The sequence below is a fragment of the Lepidothrix coronata genome, unplaced genomic scaffold (genome assembly GCF_001604755.1).
Source record: "Lepidothrix coronata isolate B3197 unplaced genomic scaffold, Lepidothrix_coronata-1.0 Scaffold39, whole genome shotgun sequence".
Lineage (NCBI taxonomy): Eukaryota > Metazoa > Chordata > Aves > Passeriformes > Pipridae > Lepidothrix > Lepidothrix coronata.
The window spans coordinates 6261798-6281061 of NW_016690219.1; the positions used below are offsets into that span (position 1 = coordinate 6261798).

At 41.6% G+C, this 19264-nt stretch overlaps 1 protein-coding gene across 12 annotated transcripts in view; it reads right to left on the bottom strand.

Moving 5' to 3' along the window:
• PKHD1 (polycystic kidney and hepatic disease 1 (autosomal recessive)) overlaps positions 1 to 19264 on the bottom strand; it is a 275429-nt gene that overhangs the window by 70516 nt on the left and 185649 nt on the right. For 10 of the 12 annotated variants that reach the window (XR_001874451.1, XM_017813106.1, XM_017813105.1 and 7 more), the window contains 3 exons: positions 17966 to 18844; positions 16496 to 16658; positions 14336 to 14496 (listed from right to left, as the gene is read on the bottom strand). Coding sequence is in view for 9 of the 12 variants with exons in the window: in XM_017813106.1 (XP_017668595.1) it covers positions 14336 to 14496; positions 16496 to 16658; positions 17966 to 18844 (1203 nt within the window). In the remaining 3 variants the exon portion in view is untranslated. The remainder of the gene's footprint in view (positions 1 to 14335; positions 14497 to 16495; positions 16659 to 17965; positions 18845 to 19264) is intronic. The other 2 variants (XR_001874452.1, XR_001874453.1) reach the window with 1 other exon arrangement.

Consider the following 19264-nt stretch of genomic DNA (forward strand, 5'->3'; position numbering starts at 1 on the left):
CACATCATGTTCTGTGAATCTCTGATTCTGTAAATCAAGCCTGTTCTTATTTAAACCATAACCCCTTGTCCTATTGCAACAGGACCTGCTAAGTCTGTCCTCATCTTTCTTATAAGCCCCCTTTAAGTACTGAAAGGCTATAATAAGGTGTCCCTGGAGCCTTCTCTTTAAGGCAGATCTCTTTTACATAAACATGTGGTATCACATTTTGGACCAAATGAGTCAAAATTGCTTGCCTGTTACTGTGATCACGAAACGAAAGACTCTCAAAACCTAAAAGCACGAAGAGGAGAGCAAGGCAAGCTAAGGTCACACAGACAGACATGTAAGTGCTTGTCTGTTTTAGTAATGCCACATGGACACCGGTAATTATCAGGATGTCATTTTTCCCAGCGTTTCATAGGAGCCTCAAACTAGTTTGGAATCACACAATACCAGATGTTACATAGACACTTCTCTAGTCCTGACACTGAAATGTCAAGAGTCATCACAGGGTAATATGTGAAGGGCAAAAAAAGAATTAACCTCATTTCACAGGATATGGTGAGGCCCTGGTACAGGTTTCACAGAGAATCTGTGGATGCCCCATCCCTGGAAATGTCCAAGACCAGGCTGGCAGAGCTTGGAGCAACCTGAGATAGTGGAAGGTTTCCCTGACCATCTCATGGGGGTTGGAATGAGGTGGTCTTCAAGGTCCCTTCCAACCCAAGTCTTTCTACAATTCTTTCTAAGATTCTTTGGTTCTTCAAAGTCACAGGAGAAGGTTTTAGCAGAGTTCTCTAATGAATTCAGATTTGCTGGGTTGTTCTGCAGCAGCAACCCGTGTTTCCTGGTCAGTCTCACAATAAATTTCTCCTCTCATCCCGGTGGCTGAACCCATCGGCTCCTGTGGTGCAGGTGTGCCAGCAGTGAAACCTCTGGGACATCATGTTCTAAACTAGGATGGCACTTACACTGCCCTAGAGAGATAGACCTGAGGTCGTGCTGACCACAGCTCAGTCTAGGACCGTGCCCAACTTCAAGCGTAACCACACTGGTATGGAAATGTCCCCATCACAGAATCACAGAATATGCTGAGTTGGAAGGGACTTACCAGGATCATTGAGTCCAAGCCTTAGCCCTGCCCAGGACAGCTCCCCAAAATAACAACATGTGCCCGAGAGTATCGTCCAAATGCTTCTTGTGCTCTGTCAGGCTTGGTGTTGCCACCACTTTCCTGGGGAGCCTGTTCCAATATCCATCCTAAGCAGTCCTGCCCTTCTTTGTCCCCGTGACACAGCTCCTGGTTCAGAGCTGGCTCATGTCCTGCCAGCCCAGACCACCGACAGACAAGGGAGAGTTTGCTTGGAAGAAGTCATGTCGATGTGGCCAAGGTGTGGTGGTCCCCATAAGAACCTGTCTTTCAGTTCTGCTTTCACATCCCTGCCTCAAAACCACAAGGCGATAATTCCCCAACTTTTCTCATGGCTCTTTTACAGCACTGATCCAGCATGGAAAAATTAAAGATGCTTTATCTGAAACATCCACAGAGGAAATCCTGTGTCTCTGATGAACCTGACTTCCACAATTTCCTGTTTGCTGCACAGCTGTCTGCATTGGATGGGTCTCAGGGACATTTTTTTGGACATATTTGTGTACCTCAGTTGGAAGCCAGGCTCCTTGAGTTGGAACATAAGGGTCTATAATCTTTAAAAAAAAAAAAAAATAAATTAAAAATCACAGTGAAAACAGAAAGAATGAAAAGAAAACAAACCAATAAAGAATCTATCCTGTCATAACATTTGAGGTTCTGGTATTTGCTGGCCTTGGAGTAGGTTCAAAATAAATGAAGGAAATGTGTATTTCATTAAATGCTAATATTTGGAAGATAAGAGGGAAGAAATGATGAACTGCTCCAATGTCTGTGTGTGTGTATAAACACACATGTTTGATACACACAAACACACCATCATGATTCACTCTGAATCAGTTGTGCTGTGTAGGAAGAATTAGTGGGAAAGGAAAAAAAAAGTGATACTTATTTTCCCAGGTCGTTGCTCTTCATATGCATGACAAGGGATTTTGTGCTTCTCATTTTCCATCTCTTTTCTGAGTTGCAATTCAATCCTTCCACAACAGTCCATTTATTTTTATTTTTTTTTTGCCAGTGAGACTTGATCCTATAAATAGTCATTGAGACACATACAGGCATAAAAGCAAAAAAAAAAAAATTCAATCCTACACAAACTAAACCATGTTAAGTGCCTTAATAAAAAGGCTGGTTAGTCAAAAAACAACCAGCTTGTTCCCAGTTGATGCCATATGTGTTACTGGTTAAACTTTGAGGTCTCTTCTCCATTCCACCACAGATGCCTTTTTGCAATCCTTTGGCTCCTGAGTCCAACAGTCTGTAACATTAGGACACAACACGTTTGCCTCCTAGGGACAACAAGGCCTTGGGCAACAAGAGTCATGAAGTGCCCAGAATTCTTTTGTTCATTAGCAGATGCAATGCAAGGGAGCTGGAATATGGGATTTAAGGCTCCAGATACTCAGGAAAGCATTTGATGTCTCTGCTTCAAACAACGCAGCAGAGCAGGAACTGAAATTTTCACAAGCCACAGACAAAGCTTAGATCTTTCACAGCACATCAGAAAGTAATGGCTCTCTGCAGTTTATTTTCATAGATAGTCCTGGACACATTTTTTCACAAGGACTATGGATAGAAAACATTTCACTAGCCACAGAGTTGTTTATCTGCCAACCTGCAACCTTTACAAGCCCACAGGTTCTAGAGTGTAGAGATTTGTTTTCTAACACGCACCAAAAGAAAGATTCATTTTGTTCATTGCGGCTGAACCATTTCTGAGCAAACTTTCAGACAAAATCTTTCCCGAGGCATAAATCTATCATGGGAAAAGAAAGGCATCTAGTGTAGCAAATAACATGAAAGTATAGAGTATTAAATGAAATAAAATATAAAAGTAGGGTGAGATGAATATAAAACCAGGTGAGATGATGGAACATGTTAAAATATTGGCTGTCAAACTGTGGTACTCTTTGATCAAGGCCATTTATCCATGGTAAACTCCTTGTAGGTAAACACCTGCCAAAGAACTGATTAAATGCCATGCTCTAGGTTTAAGGCAAGGCTATAAGACAGCAAGGAGAGAGTTTGGACACTCTTTGGGAAGGCTGTGGAGGTTTGGCATTGGAAAAGACCTCTAAGACCATCAACTGTAAATCTAACAGTGCCAAGTCCCACTAAACTACATCCCTCAGTGCCACATCTACGTGTCTTTTAATGCCACAGCAGAGGAGAATCAGGTGTAAAATAAACCAGTTTCATGCAAAGTGTTTTACTACAGAGGTGTTGCTGGATTCCCCAGCATGTACCAGTGGGCAAAAGTTTTTGCTTTTGCTGAGACACAAAACTGGAGTTTCTCTCCAGAGAGCATTTTTTGGTAACCAAGGGATAACCCGTGTTGCAGGGACAGAGAGCTTCACTCATAAAGTTTTTGCTCACAACCCCTTTTTTTTTTTTTAACCTGTAAGACTGTTATCTTCGAGGACTCATCAATTTACTACTTTTGATTAAAATTGAAGATGTGTTTAAAACTACTAGGTGGGAAATGATGCACACATACATGCGTGCATACACTGCATGATTACATAAATCTCATGCTTAAAGAAAGCCAACCTAAAAAAGAGAGAGAAACATGATGTATTCACACCAATAAATTGACTGTCTTTGCTGGGTTTGCTGATATGTTCTTCTACAAAACTGAGGAGTGTGATCCACTGGGTGCCACTCCAGTAGATCTCTGTGGCATTCATTCAGAAATGTGACCCCCATAGACCACCCAACACCCTCTAAAATTGGTAAAAAAGCTGCTTTTTTATCCACAGGCCTTGATCAGTCCCACAAAGAGAGGAAAAGAGGAAAAGAGAAAGATATCCCTTGGTGTTTGTGCCTGCTTCTCTTTCAAATGGAATTAATGGTGGTTTAATGGGGTATGAAAGGATGTTTTACTGGAAACAATGAGGAACAATTGTCTAGCTCACGTTTCATTTCACAGGTCATTATTGCATTAAGAAGTAAATCGACCAAGTCCGGTAAATAACAGTCTGTGTTTTGCCCAGAGCTTCAAACCAACAATCTTAGCAGTCACCAACTAATATCTTTGTCAGTTTTAACCCTTGCAGGGATCTGCTGGGGGCTAAACAATTATAGACTTCACCCACCCCTAGCAGGTAAGCATTATTCATTTTATTTCTCATCCCTTCTTCCTGCAAACCCCAAGAGGCTGGTTTGTTTTTTTTTTTTGCATTGTTATTTTGTTTATTAGCCAACCTAGCCAACTGTGTGTCTGGTGGCCTTGAAAAACAACACATATTTTAGTGACTGCTGCAGGCATCTTTAAACAGGCTGCTTCCTCTGCAAAATTAATTGTTGCAAAATGCAGTGCTTCCCCTGTAAAGCTCCTCCTGCAAACTCACACTCAGCAGTTTGGCTGGGTTATAGATATGCCTCTAAGATCTAAGGGAAGTAATATAGTTATGCTTGCAGGATGCTATTCACATTTCTTTTCTGTTTTTTTCTTTTAATTGCATAAACACAACCATCTTGACTCCTTAAAGGTAACAGCCATCAAGCCTAGAGAGGCTGAACCACGAAGATGTTGTTGTCAGGTCTATCTCAGCTCACTTCTCCACTTCTCTCTCTTTCTCCTGAAGCTTCCTGGTTTGACTATTAACATCAGCAGCTTCTTCAGCAGCTGCATCAACAGCAATGTGGGCAGCAGGTTGAATTAGGGGATTCTGCCCCTCTGCCTCACTCAGGTGAGACCTCACCTGCAGTGCTGCCTCCAGCTCTGGGGTCTCCACCACAGGCAGGACATGGACCTGTTGGAGAGAGTCCAGAGGAGGCACCAAGATGGTCAGAGGGATGGAGCAGCTCTGCTGTGAGGAAAGGCTGAGAGAATTGGGATTGTTCAGCCTGGAGAAGAGAAGGCTTTGGGGTTACCTAATTGTGTCCTTCCAGTACCTGAAGGGAGGCAACAAGAAAGACAGAGAGGGACTCTTTACAAGGGCCTGGAGTGACAGGACAAAGGGGAATGACTTCAAACTGAGAGAAGGCTTAGATGAGATATTAGGAAGAAATATTTTACTGTGAGGCTGGTGAGCCGTTGGAGTATGTTACCCAGAGAAGTTGTGGATGTCCCATCCGTGGAAGTGTTCAAGGCCAGGCTGGATGGAGCTCTGAGCAACCTGGGATAGTAGAAGGTGTCCCTGCCTGTGGCAGGGGGTGGAGCAAGATGATCTTTAAGTTCCCTTCCAACCCAAAGCATTCTATGATTTTTTGATTCTTTCAGAAGATATGAGAAAAGTTTCTAGGTGGTATCTGGTAGTAATAAAGACCAACGACTGACAGGTTTGTGGGCATCACTGAAGGAAGAATGATAAATAAGAGTGAAACAATGCCTTGGGAGAACAGGAATGATGTCTGAGCTCCTGAGCTTTGAGGAGATGTCCCAGATAAGGAACAGAACTATAGAATCAAGGAACGGTTTGTGCTAAAAGGGATTTGAAAGATCATTTCATTCCAACCCCCTGCCATGTGCAGGGACACCTTCCACTATCCCAGGTTGCTCCAAGCCCTGTCCAACCTGCCCTTGAACACTTCCAGGGATGGAGCAGCCACAGCTTCTCTGGGCAACCTGTGCCAGGTTTGGTTCCCTGGTGCTGTAAACTCACTCAGACACTGGACACTATATTCCATAGGACTAACCTCTACATTTGCACATGGGACAAACTTTCAAGCTCATTAGCCTTTCATAAGAACAGACAGATTGGATGAGAGGGTCCAAGGACATGGATTGGGAGAGAATCTCTCTGCACTAATTACCTCCCTAGTAATCACTCTTTGTCTTCATCAGAAACATTTAGAAAATCCTAATTACCAAACCTTCCTACTACAACACCCTGGCCTTTGGAGCCATAAATCACTGTCAGACCTCAAAGATTCCTGCAGACCACTGAGCATCCCTAAGAACTTTGAAAATTTGTCCAGAAAGGGCTATTTTAATTAATCTGATCCATCCTCCCCTCACTCAGGAAAAGATGAGCTCTATCTGGTTCATCCAAGGATGTTACCTCTGATCAGGACTCCACAACCCACTCAGGCAAGCTACACCCATGTTTGGCTGTCTTTATTCCAATATTTCCTCCCAACACCTAAAATTACTTTGATGAAATTTCAGCCTATTTTTTTTGATTCCACAGACTCTGGGAGTAATTGGTGTCTCTCTAATCCACAACAGTCTTTCATATTTTTGAAGGCAGCTCCTAAACTGCTCATCCACCTCTTCTCCTCAACAGCAAGGCACCCAACTTTTCCAGCCATTCTTCATGTCTCCTGTTTTCCACATGCCTAACACTTCTTTTCATCTTTAACTGTCAGGCTGCTAAATAAATCCATGAGTGGTGTTTCCATCAGTTATTCAGGTTTTGTGGACCATCAATGCTTCATAAATCATAATTTAAGACCCACTATCCTGAAATAACAGCCTCATCATGTCAATGATAAAAAAGCTTATGCTCGGGTTTCAGACTTAACATTTATATACAGAAAGGGAGAGAGGTGGATATCAAATCCATAACTAGAATCCTAAATGAAGGTGACATGGTGTTTTGGGGGCACTGAGCTATTTTTTTATCTCACGGGGAAACAAATGGGCTCTCCGAGATTTCACAAACTCTTAAAATGGTGACATTTCTCTGAACAGCTTCTGGAATACAGGAGTTGAGTTTGCAAAATGACAAACCTGCTCTTTTATCCTCAGGGATTAAGGCTAAAAGGAGAAGCCAAGAATTTCTGATAGCAATTGTAGGCACAAACTATTTGCTGGCACATCTTCAAAAAGGATTGCTATCCTAAGGGGCAAGGTTATCTCCCACTGTCAGGGGCCTGACTTCCTAATCAGTTTTTCCAAAATTCATTTGGATAATCATTCCTAATAGATATGTACACATATTTTACATTTTATGCAGCTGAACACCAGTGCATGCCTGTTTGAAAGAACCTGGGGAATTTAGAGAAGAAGTAGAAAGGGTGGCATAAAAAGCTACATTCCATTTATAGCAATAAACGTGAAAAATGGATGGGTTTGCCCAAGGTTTTTTTGGATTCATCACAAGAAAAGCATTTGATACCCTTCATGGGAACAGTAAGATAAAGTTTGATAGGCTTATACAATTGTACATGTACATATATGTATATATATATGTGTGTGTATATATGCATTTCTTTATGTTGATCACATGGGCAATGAACAATGCCATCCATCTTATATCCTAGCTTCAGAATTAAGGGGAAAGCATCTCTGAAAAAGGAAAATAGCTGTTTATTAGAGTTTGAAATGCAGAAGAGTTTGAGGGAAAACAATCTATAGCATTTCAAAATGGAAATGTGGTATGGCCACATCAGCCTCAGTGCTGACCTAGTTTGCTGGATCCCCAACTCTGTGCAATTTCTCTATGATTTACCAAAACAAATCATGCAGAAGAGTGTTTTTCCTGGACAAAGCTGTCCCCTAAGGTACAGTTTCATGAAGGTATCCAGATTACAGAGTCACAGAATGGTTTGGGTAGGAAGGATCTTAAAGATCATCTCATTCCACCCCCTGCCAAAGCCAGGGACACCTTCCACTAGACCAGGTTGCTCCAAGCCCGGTCCAACCTGTCCTTGAACAGTTCTAGGGATGGGGCAGCCACAGCTTCTCTGGGCAACCTGTGCCAGGGTCTCACCACCCTCACAAGGAAGAATTTCCTCCTAATATAATCTAGGCCTGTTCTCTGTAAGTTTAAAGCCATTCCTCCTTGCCTTTTCTTCTTTCCCAACTGGTGAATTCTCCCCCCACAGAGATGTCCCTCACTCTGCCACGCTGCTCTCAGTTAACACAGCTGATTCTTTAATTCAGCAGGTTCAACCACCTCATCCCTGATAAGCCACCATATGGATATAAAATATAAATAAATAACAGATTTCCCCTTTGGATTACTTTAAACTTAGTTCTCCCACGGGCATAAAAAAATCCTCGCAACTTTGTTCTCGACTTTGGTCTCCACTTAATCAAGCTCTGCAGAAATCTTTACCAGGGAAACATTTTCAGGAAAATTAAGTAAGAATTACAAGCATTTTCTGATCATATTAGGCTTAGGGTTTATAAAACAATAGCTTAGTAACAGCTCTTTTAATGTCCTACATTGCTACTTTCAATGCATCTTACATGGGCCATTTATTGCAGAAAAAGCAAATTTCTATCTGTGAGCAACAACAGCAAAAAAAGCTCCAGAGGAAAACAATAAATGTTTCAGGCCAATATTGCATATGTTCCATTCCTTGCAAATTTACCAAACCTGCATTCGCTTCTCAAACATCTTTAATTACTACACATGATTATGTATAGCAGATGTGACTAATCATAGTCCTTAGAATATTAAATATTGATGGTGCAACATTTTCACCCAGCTTTAACCCTAACTGATACTGGCAGCCTGGGTGTCAAAATTCTACGCTTCCTCAACTATTACTTAAGATTTTTAGTCAATAATTAAAAATACCAGAAGAAAGAAAATTGTACAAAAATCCTTGACCCATATCCCCAGTTATTTTGGGCTGTTCATACCAAAATCTGACATTTTATCTTATTTCTGATGAAACCAACAGACTTCTGCATATTCATTTAGGACTTTTAACTTCAATGTTACCTGACCTTTCAAAGAGTTTCTTGTAACAGTCATTGATATAAAGTGTTAAATATCTGTGTGAGTTGCTTCGGACAAGCATTTACATAGGAAATACTTTTTCTTTTATGATCTAGAAAATGTACTGATCATCTCTAGAGAGATGCAAGACTATTGAGCAACTTCACAGCTTTGGATTTGTCTGGATTGAAAAGGACACAAGAAAAACCCATTATCTGACGATCAGATAAAAAGTTTAACTGCCCACAACACACTAATCCTCTCACCAACAGATTCGCACTAAAGCTGAGTCAATCTTTTTAAAAGTAAAATATTCCTTCATATTTTTTTAAGAATAACTGGGGGAAAGATTGGGTTTTTTTTGTTTAAAATCACAAGCAGAATTTAAATGTTCAGTAAAGTTCCAAAAAATAGTCCAGACAGGTTTTTCTTTACAAAAAATAGTATGTAAAATACACTTTTGGTTGGTTCTAGTCAATGCAACTGTACTCTTCAACTTGCCTGAACAGGGTGGGGTGCTTTTAGGTTCAGAGTCTGGCTGGTTTGGGACATTAAATTGCTTTAATTCAATGACTGATCTTGGGCAAGTCACAGATTCTCTTCTCTGTCTGGGTAAATGGTATTGAAATATATGTCTGTCCCACAGGGATATCAGGCATTATAGACCTAAAAATCACTGATGCTTCTACTGCATCCAAAGAACTTACAAGGAGGTGTCAGGTTTGACTAGTGTAGAGTAGAAAATAAATGCAATTATTCACAGGGAATGCAAGGAACACGTTAACAACAGGAAGAACAAATTACATGATAGCTACATCCTATAGCCCAGAACTTCATAAACCCTCAGTACATCAGAACTGGAGAGGAGCTGAAGGAGGGCCACAAAGATGATCAAAGGTCTGAGAACCTGTGAGGAAAGGCTGAAGGAGTTCCTTCTGTTCTCCCTGGAGGAGACAAGGCTCAGGGTAGACCCCATCACAGTACTGCAGTATTTAAAGGGAAGCTGCAAAGAGGATGAAGGGTTTCTCTGCACAAGTAGACACATGGAGAAGACAAGGGACAACAGGTACTATTTGCACCAGGAAAGGTCTTGCCTCAATATAGCAAATGACTTTTCTTTTACAGTGAGAACATATATAATGGCCAGTCTTCGCGAGCGAAGATTTGGGAAAGGTCATTGACCCTTCGAGCCTGCGCAGTGGATTTTTTAGGTGAGACACAGCGTGCGCTGAACTGAGCCCACCCTTTAATCCTGAGGTTCATCTGCCGGGGCCGAGCAAGCTTGGACAGTGGCAGTGAGGGTCTCAGGATGTAGGTTTGTTTAGAGTGACCTTCTCTTAGATGGATTGCCTTACAAGGCTGAGGAGCTCCATCTGCCCGGGACAGTGAGAACAACCACTGGGCATTATAGACACCTCATCCCTGGAAGTGTTCAAGGCCGGGCTGGATGGGCCTCTGAGCAACCTGGTCTAGTGGAAGGTGTCCCTGCCTATGGCAGGGGTTTGGAACTGGGTGGGCTTTAAGGTCTCTTTCAATCCAAACTATTCTATGACTACGAATCATTGGAACAACCTCCCCAGGGATGTGGCAGAGTCTCCATCAGTGGAGGTTTTCAAGATGCAGTCAGACAGGGTGGTAGATAATTTCTCTTTCCCACATAAGTGTGGACCAGATGAGTTCTTGAGGTCCCTTCCAGACTGGTCTGTTCAATGATTCTTTGATTATTCAGCCCTAATTGCTTTAAAAAATGCCTAGAATGTGTCTGCCAGCAGGAAGAAAAGTTATGTCTGCAGGCTCTAGACTAAAACTTGAAAGGCTTGGTTTCATCTCTCAGATGCTGTGAAATACTCACCTAATTTCTGCCCTTAATGGGTCAATCCCTCTTTGCACACTAGAGAGGAGATTAGTGAACTCTAGTGGAAGGTGCCTCTGCCCTTGGAGGGGGGATGGAATGAGGTGAGTTTTAAGGTTCCTTCCAACTCAAACCATTGTATTGTTCTATGTCTCTATGATGACAGTGGAGGCAATGGAAGTGGGGACAGATGGATTTTCTACCAGCCTCTGGTCCTCAGCTACATTTCCACCAAGGGAAGACAGAGAAATTCAATGTCTCTTGTCAGATTACTGATGTGAGGAACTATGATAACAGAGTCCTATAAATATTGCAGATAACAAGCAAATGGCTGAACATTTAACTACACAGTGATTGTGGTATCAGCTCTCCTTTGTGGAGTAGGAGTTTTAACCTGGACACAAAATCAGTAGAATACACAAACTATTCACTTATCCTTAACTCCTCAGCAAGACACACTCATGTTTGTAGCTCATTCTGCTGTATAGCTTATGATTCTGGTATTTCCTGTACCGTGGAACCATTTAGTGCTCCAGGCTTGGCCCCAAGCTCTTTTGTAAGAGGTTTAGTATAGACATGAGTTTTAGGAGAAAAACATTTTGTCATCCAAAAGTGGCAGCTCAAAAAGATTAAAATAATTACAAATTCATGTTAAACTCATTAAATTGTTTTGGATAATTTGAAAAATGGTATTTTGAAAGTTCCTCATAAATGATTTAGGAAGGAGGGTGTTGGAAAACATTTAATTCTAAACTTTTGCAGCATTATACTTAAAAGAAAAAAAAGAGCAAAAAGTACTAATTATGCTTTGTTTGACTCAAACCCACTTTTGTTGTTGGTCCTTTTTTCTTTCAGTAGAAATAATAATAGCAACAAAAATCTTGAATCTGTTCCCTCCTGTTTTGTTTTCTTTAAGGATTCTGCGGTTCATCTAGAGAACTAAAAATTCAATTTGACATGAACAACTCTTCTTCTACAGAAAGCCACAATAAAAAAACCTGCTCAATGAGCAAAGAGCTGCCACAGCAGGTAAAAGATCAGGAACACAGGAAAACAAAGTAAAAAGAAAAGGGATATACAAATGATATATTACATAAATTCTATATTGATTGCATCTTCAATAAAAGACATCATGTGAATTCAGGAACATTTATATCATTCCGAATGATCCCCCGTGCCCTAGTTACGGCTCTCATGTATTCCTAATTCTGATGAAATATCTTTCTGGTTTTTGCCTCCCTCAAGTGTATTGAGTGTTTTGGTTTGCTTCCCCGGAGTGATCAGAATACCTAGAAATGGCTGAGGGACACTAATTTCAAGCTGCTGCTCCAAACTGGAAGTTTAAAATGAATATATATATATATATATATATCTGTATCATAGAACCATAGAATGGTTTGGTTTGGAAGTGACCTTAAAGATTTTCTAGTTCCAACCCCCTTGGCAGGAAGGTCCCTTCCAACTCAAACCATTTTATGATTTTATGATTCTATAAACTCACCATCTTCACTGGCCTTTTAGCATTGGCACACCAAGGGGGAATCTGGCCCCACAGAATCATAGAATCATTAAGGTTGGAAAAGACCTCCAAGATTATCAAACCCAGCCTTTGAACGAACACCATCATGCTCATTAAACCGTACCTCTAAGTGCCACATCTAATTGAGTTTTTTGGATGGCTCCAGGGATGGTGATTTCACAACTGCCCTAGACAGCCTGTTCCAATGCCTGAACACCCTTTCTGGGAAGAAATTGTTCCTAATATCCAACCTGAACTTCCACTGGTGAAATTCGAGGCCATTTCCCCTTGAGTTACCGCTAGGTTCCTGGGAGAAGAGGCTGGCCCCCACCTCATTACAACCTCCTGTCGGGGGTTGTAGAGAGTGAGAAGATTTCCCCTGAGCCTCCCTCTCTCCAGACTGAAGAACCCCAGCTCCCTCACCTGCTCCTCATAGGACTTGTGTTCCAGAACCTTCCCCAGCTTGTTGCTCTTCTCTGGACACACTCCAGCATCTCAATGTCTTGTAGTGAGGGGCCCAAAACTGATCACAGGACTTGAGGGGTGGCCTCACCAGTGTTGAGCTCAGGAGGATGATCATTTCCCTGGTCCTGCTGGCAGAAGACCAGTGGAAGCAGGAAAGTTGAGCTTTTTCTCCAATTTGTCTAGTGTGGGAGCCTGCTTTTCTCAGTGCTGCAACTTATAAGAAGGAGGAGGAGGGGGTAGAGAAGGGAAGAAGACGACCATGAATTCACCTTTCTTTGGTAAAGCTGTGCCTTTCCAAATGTCAGCCTCGAGACAAAAGGAACCTCAGGTCAGAATGAGAAACACAGAGGAATTTAACACACAACTGTGAAGGGAGGGGGGAAAAAAATCCCCATTTAGATTTGGGCAGCAAGTAGAAAACACAGCAATTTTGTTGTAGCCTCAGAGGCAGGAGGCATTTACCATATGCTGTTGCCTCCATTACATGAGGAGATAAACCCTGTGGAGTGCAGGTTGCATTGTCAGTGCACTTTAAATGGTGGGGATTCCTCACACGCCTGTGATTGTGTGCCAGGATGTGCTAAAAATTGTGGGAGTCTGAATAAAATCCAGGTTCTGTATGCAAATGTATGCATTAATATGCAGGTGCTAAGTGATAATAGTGCTAGGGCATTAGTGCTTGCATGTAATTCATAATTAGGGTGGAAAAGGTACAGTAAAAATCAGTGTTTGCATCTAGACAACACATAAATCAACCCTGTAAGCAGCCAGCCAGAGCGGGATCCTTGGAGGAAAAACCTTACACATCAGACATTTTATTTAAAGATTAAAGTTCTTCTCATGTTTAATCAGTTTTAGAGTGGGAAGGGAAACAGGATTAATTAGAGTCCCTTCCATCAGCCTCCCGTACTGCTGGAGTCACAAACGATGCTCCTCTTCAGCAAAATGGCTGCCAGGAGCAGCAGGCACAGGAAACTTTAATTGTAATTAAAGAGTTTATTTGGAATCAGAGAGCAGAGTTTTAATCGGGATGAGAATGGAGTCTTGCTGTGTGAACCTTCAGAAAGTGATTACTGAGCAGAATGGGCCTTTTTAAACCAGAGAGAGGGGTCTTTAAACTTGTGGATTGGGTTTTCAACTTGATTATCTCCTCAGTGGGATATGGATGGAAACCCTGGCTGGGCCAGCTATTGGTATTATTTTGCAGTAACATAGCATTTCCATGGCATATGTCCCTCAGTGGTCTCAGAGGACTTTGCAAGGGCCAGGTAGAATTATCAAATCATGGAATTGTTTGGGTTGGAAGGGACCTTAAAGACCATCTCATTCCAAACCCCCTGTCATGTGCAGGGACACCTTCCACTAAAACAGATTCCAACCCAGTCTTGAACACTTCCAGGGATGGGGCAGCCACAGCTTTTTGGGCAACCTGTGCCAAGGCTTCACCACCCTCACAGGGAAGAAATTCTGTCTAACACCTAATCTAGCAAATTAAACCCTAAAGGGGCTGAGGATTCCCAGTGACATGATTCTGCAAGAAGGCACTGGTGGACATAGAGCTGCACGCTGAGTCATCCCAGACTTCCACTGTGTAATTCACCACACCCATCCTGGAGAGGGACCACACAAGCTGGGACCAGCACCATCTCAACCTCAGCTGTAGATCTCAGTGAAAGCCTGGGGTAAGCGACATCTCACGGGTCAAACGTCTGCCTGACTTTGCAAACACTCCAGTCAGCACAGGTACTTACCAGCTTGTGAGTAGAACTGTGTCCATTCAAATTCTGACTTTGGGAACACAGAAACAGGCGGTTCTAGGTCCAGGACACTTCCATCCAAATCCTTGAACAGGGCCTTCCTTGAGCCTTTGCATTTCTTTTCAGGGAACACAGTGCCTTCAGAGGTTTGTACACTGATAGGTAAGAAAGGTAATGTTATTTTTAATAGCTTGAAACAGCCAGAAAAACCTATGAATTTCTATATAGATCCTTAAAGACTGGTTTCCACACAGAGATATACCTGCAACAGGAGAGGTTTGTTGAGGGTAACTCACCTCACCTGACATATATATAGGACAGCTGAAATGAATCATGTCCTAAATAAGGGTCTATATCGACTCAAGAAGGAGATTAGTGTCTTGTTTACATTACACGCCTAATTTTTGGATCACTAAAGTGTAGTGAGCTGAATCACATATTGAGAATCTAAAGTGCCTTTAACTGCATTTTGTCTAAAGGTTTAACACAGCTTAAAGGAACTAGTTAACTGGACATCTCACTCCCATGACAGAATTCAATAAGATACAATGCCTTGTAAATTACCAAAGTCCATGGAAACATTTTCAGCTTGCTGCAGGGATTCACATTAAAACTTGAAGAAAATTTAGAATTTCTTGGTCTTGGGTTGGGAAAACCCAGTTACTGATACCTTGAATGCAGCAAAGAGATATAGGCAGAGATTTTCAGTAATGGTAGAGGAACAAAAAAGGCCAACTCCCCCAGTCAGCCCAGCTCAAAAGAAGTGGAGAACAAATACAGCTCCTCTGATCCTGACAGTTGTTCAGTTCTTGACCATCTCTCAGAAGCTCCAGCATTTCTGCTGGTTAGGCCTACCAGTGAGACAAGACAAATATGTAATGGATTTGCTGTATTCCCCGATGTTTCTATTTCCTCTCCTGCTCCAAGGCAGTGCTCACCTTCTCTTTGACAGTACATATCCATCAAGGTATCCCTTCAGGATGCTGAAGCAGAACAATTGCAGCCACAGCCTGGAACAAGCTCAGCAATTGCAAAGGTGGGATAAATAAATACATGCAAATATTGCATGAGGAGCACTGAGAGGTGTAATCACCCTCAGAGGTTCAGCAGACTACTAAGGAGGCATTCAGTAATTCATGTGCATTCATCACATTTGAAACACCACCAGCTCTCACACTGGATTCAGCAACTCACTAATAGCATAATATTGTGGGATGGATACAAGAGTGGAACTTAATGGGAGCTGACAAGCTGGACAGGGCTCAGAAATCTACACGCAAACTGATGCCCAGAGCAAAAAGCAAAAATATAGAATAAAGTAAAAAATTCTGGCAGAAGGCTGGAGGGGCTCTAAACATAGCAGTGTGGGACACCTCCAATTATTTTTGACTGGCAAGTGGAGTCCACACTGGAAATTTTTTGCTACTTCAAGGCTTTCCTGACATAGCCTCTGTATTGTGTTGGGTGATTGTAATAAATAAATAGGCATGTGGTTTCCACTGGATGGGGTATGTTTAAACCACTGCAACCAGCAGTGACTTAAGATTACAGAGGCAGCTCTCCCCTCTCTCCTCCAGACTCCTCCACACACAGACAATATTCTCCCTGGGCAAGAGCAGTTCTGGCAATCATTTGACATCTCACAGCCTGCCTAGTGCTGATCAACATTTCTGATGTGATCTGCAGGCACAAATCAAGCTCTGCTTTCCTGACCAAAAGGACATTCCCTGTCTCAGGGTTTTTTTGCTGGGGGTCCTGACATTTTCTGCAGCCTGAGGCCGAGAAGTCAGAGATGCTCAGGATGGAGGTTTAAGAAATGGGATATGTGAGGCTTGTTTTGCTATACAAATGTCAGGAAAAGGGGAAATCCGAGAGGATTGGTCTGGAGATGCACCTTGATGGAATATGAACCTCACATTTTAAAAGATTGCCTTAAACTAAATTTGGGTTGGTTTTTTGGGTTGTTTTTTTCCATTTCTCTTTTTTCTGGATTTGAGTTTTTCTGTGCATGTTTGTTTGATGTCTGAGCTCATTCATTTTCCTCAGAAAGGAGCAGTACAAGAGCAGAGATGAGCGGAGGGTAGTTCCAAAATTGTATGTGTTTTTTTTATGCTCAAACTATTGAAAAATGTAGTTTAGAATGAAGCCTATTACCTTGTTGGATGAAAGTAGAACTTGTCCTTCTCACTGACATGTAACATCCTTGATGTCTGAGCCGTGATGAGAGGCATGATGCCTAAATGATCAGCATTGGACATGATGCAAACATCCCTGTCTTCACTGTAGCAGCTCTTTGTAAAACCAGTAAAGGTGACTTCTGCCAGGGATTAAGAGAGGATCAAGCAAGAAAAACTGGTTGAAAGAGTGCCAGAACTAGAGATAAGAAAGGGTTTTTTGTATGATGTTATCTATGTTAGATTGCTCCCATACATATCTATACAAGTTATTTTTAAATCAGGCTAATAGAATTGTTCATAGATCTTCACGTGTCTTTAGAATGTTCCATAGTCAAGTTATATCTTAAGTTGACACAAACCAAAACATGCCCATAGGAAATGAAATCAAAGAAAATAGTAACTGACAAAGAAAAAAAATAATCAAGAACAATTATTAAATTTTCATTTGAATTAGTAAGAACCAGTTTAATGACAACCTGCCTTACATGGTTTTTCCACTTGCCAGAGTTTAATATAAGATGAGCTGGGTCTGATGAAACCTGCTTGGCTCTGGCACTGAACTCTCGTGCAGCTACAAAATCCATATTTGGCCATCAGTTTGCTGTGGGACTCTCAGGATGTCTGTCTCTATCTCTCTTATTCTTCAGTAAAAAGATGATAATGAATTTTCTTGCAAAAATAAGTAGCAGTGAGGAATAAAGGTATGAAAAACAGTGATGTATTTAGATCCCACCACTGCAACCAGCTAAGTAGCTTCTGCTATATGTAAATATTACTCTGGGGACTGAAAAATTCACTTGAAAAGAAGATACAGGATACATAACTGACTTTCAACCCTCTTGTGCAATCCCTTATATCAATAAAGGTCAGTGTGTCTGTGCAGCTGTAGTTATTATGTTCTATGAAAATTCTATCCAAAGTGTGATATTCACTTCCTAGACTTGATGTCTTTATTTAGATAGAGGTAACTGTAGATCAGAGATGAATCAATTTGAAAAGCAGCACAGAAGGTAGGTATGTTTGAGGTAAAATATATGCATCAGCACAGGGCATAATTATCATAGAATCATAGAATCACAGAATGGTTTGGGTTGGAAGAGACTTTAAAGCTCATCTCGATTCAACCCCCTGCCATGTGCAGGGACACCTTCCACTATCCCAGGTTGCTCCAAGCCCCATCCAACCTGGTCTTGAACACTTCCAGGGATGGGGCAGCCACAGCTTCTCTGGGCAACAATTATACTGCAGTAGATTCAGAAAGTGAAAAATACCCAATGATATTTTCTGTTAAACTGTATCAAATTGTAAAAATCTGTTGTCAATTCCACTGAGGCTCCAATTTCTCCACCATGCCCATTTGTGGAAGTGTAAGGCTGCAATTTCAACGGGAAAAATGGAAGGAAAAACAGTGACAGAATAGTCTGGCCAGTGGACATGTAACACCAACCTTTCAGCTTCACGAGTCCCAGAACTTTTGGACAATGCCCAGTTTTGTGCCAAGGGTTCTCTGGCCTTCGGCTGGGAACAGTGGTAAACGTAGGCCACAAAATCCCAACACGGCCTCTCAGCGGGGAGCGTGGGGGTCGATCCTTGGCTGTTGTATCAGCTGAGTGAGGCTGGATCCTGTCTCTGAGGCAGTCAAAAGTTGAGCTTGTGGCAACAAACACCGACTTTCTAAGTTCTATGAATCTTCTCCCCGTGTGGCATTGCCTGGCAGAGAGACAGTGCACCACTGGCATGAGACCCACGGTGTTGTCCACCAGCACCATGTTTTCCATGATGACACTGCTTCCAAGGTGAAACATGACACCGTAGTCATAATTCTTATAGGATAGAAAACCTGTGATTCTAGTGCAAGTCTGAAATCCATCTTCCTGGTACAGGTGAACACCGTGGAGATTTGAATGTGCCACGTTTTCACTACAGTATTCTCCATCTAGTGAACACTCTTGGCCCCTGATATGGAAGCCAATTCTTTCAGAACCTGCCACAGCATTGCCGCAGAGGGAGGCACCAATGGCAAGGTTCACCTTGATTCCAGCAACCCAGTGCAAGAAACCCGCTGGCTGCCTGCTCAGAATAACAAGGTTCCTGATGAGAGAGTGATTTTTCCCTTCCAAATCAATGCCAGGTCCGACTGTATTGAACACCATGTTATCCTGCAACAAGATCCCATTGCTCATGACTGCTTTAATGCCAGTTCCACAGCTGCCATTAATGCTGGATGACACCACCGACGACTCTTGGGATGTATTCCTGAATTCAATGGCAGAAAGCTGAGGAGGCCCAAAGTTCAAAAATTCAATGTTTAAAAGTTGAAGGACACCTGCAGTGAGATTAAACATAGAGAAATAAAAGCTTAAAAGACTACCTAAGAACTGGTAAGAAGGGGAAACATTTTTAACAGCACTCAGACTTATAATAACAGATAATTTGTCAGTGTGTTGTATTATTTGGTAATTGTTCATGAATACATACAAAGTCATAGTAAAACCGAACAAAACACAGAGCAATCCCTCCTAAAATATCTTCCATATTTATGAGTTATTAGTAGTACTGGTTTATATTAATAAATTAATAGTTAGTTAATTTATATTATTATGTATGTAATATATAATAATAATATAGTGAGTATTGTATATAATATTATATTTTATATATTATTATATCTAGTATATCATATTATTTAGTATTATTTTCATACTTTGTGACAGTCACTGTTTGCTTAGAATTCCAGAGCACATGT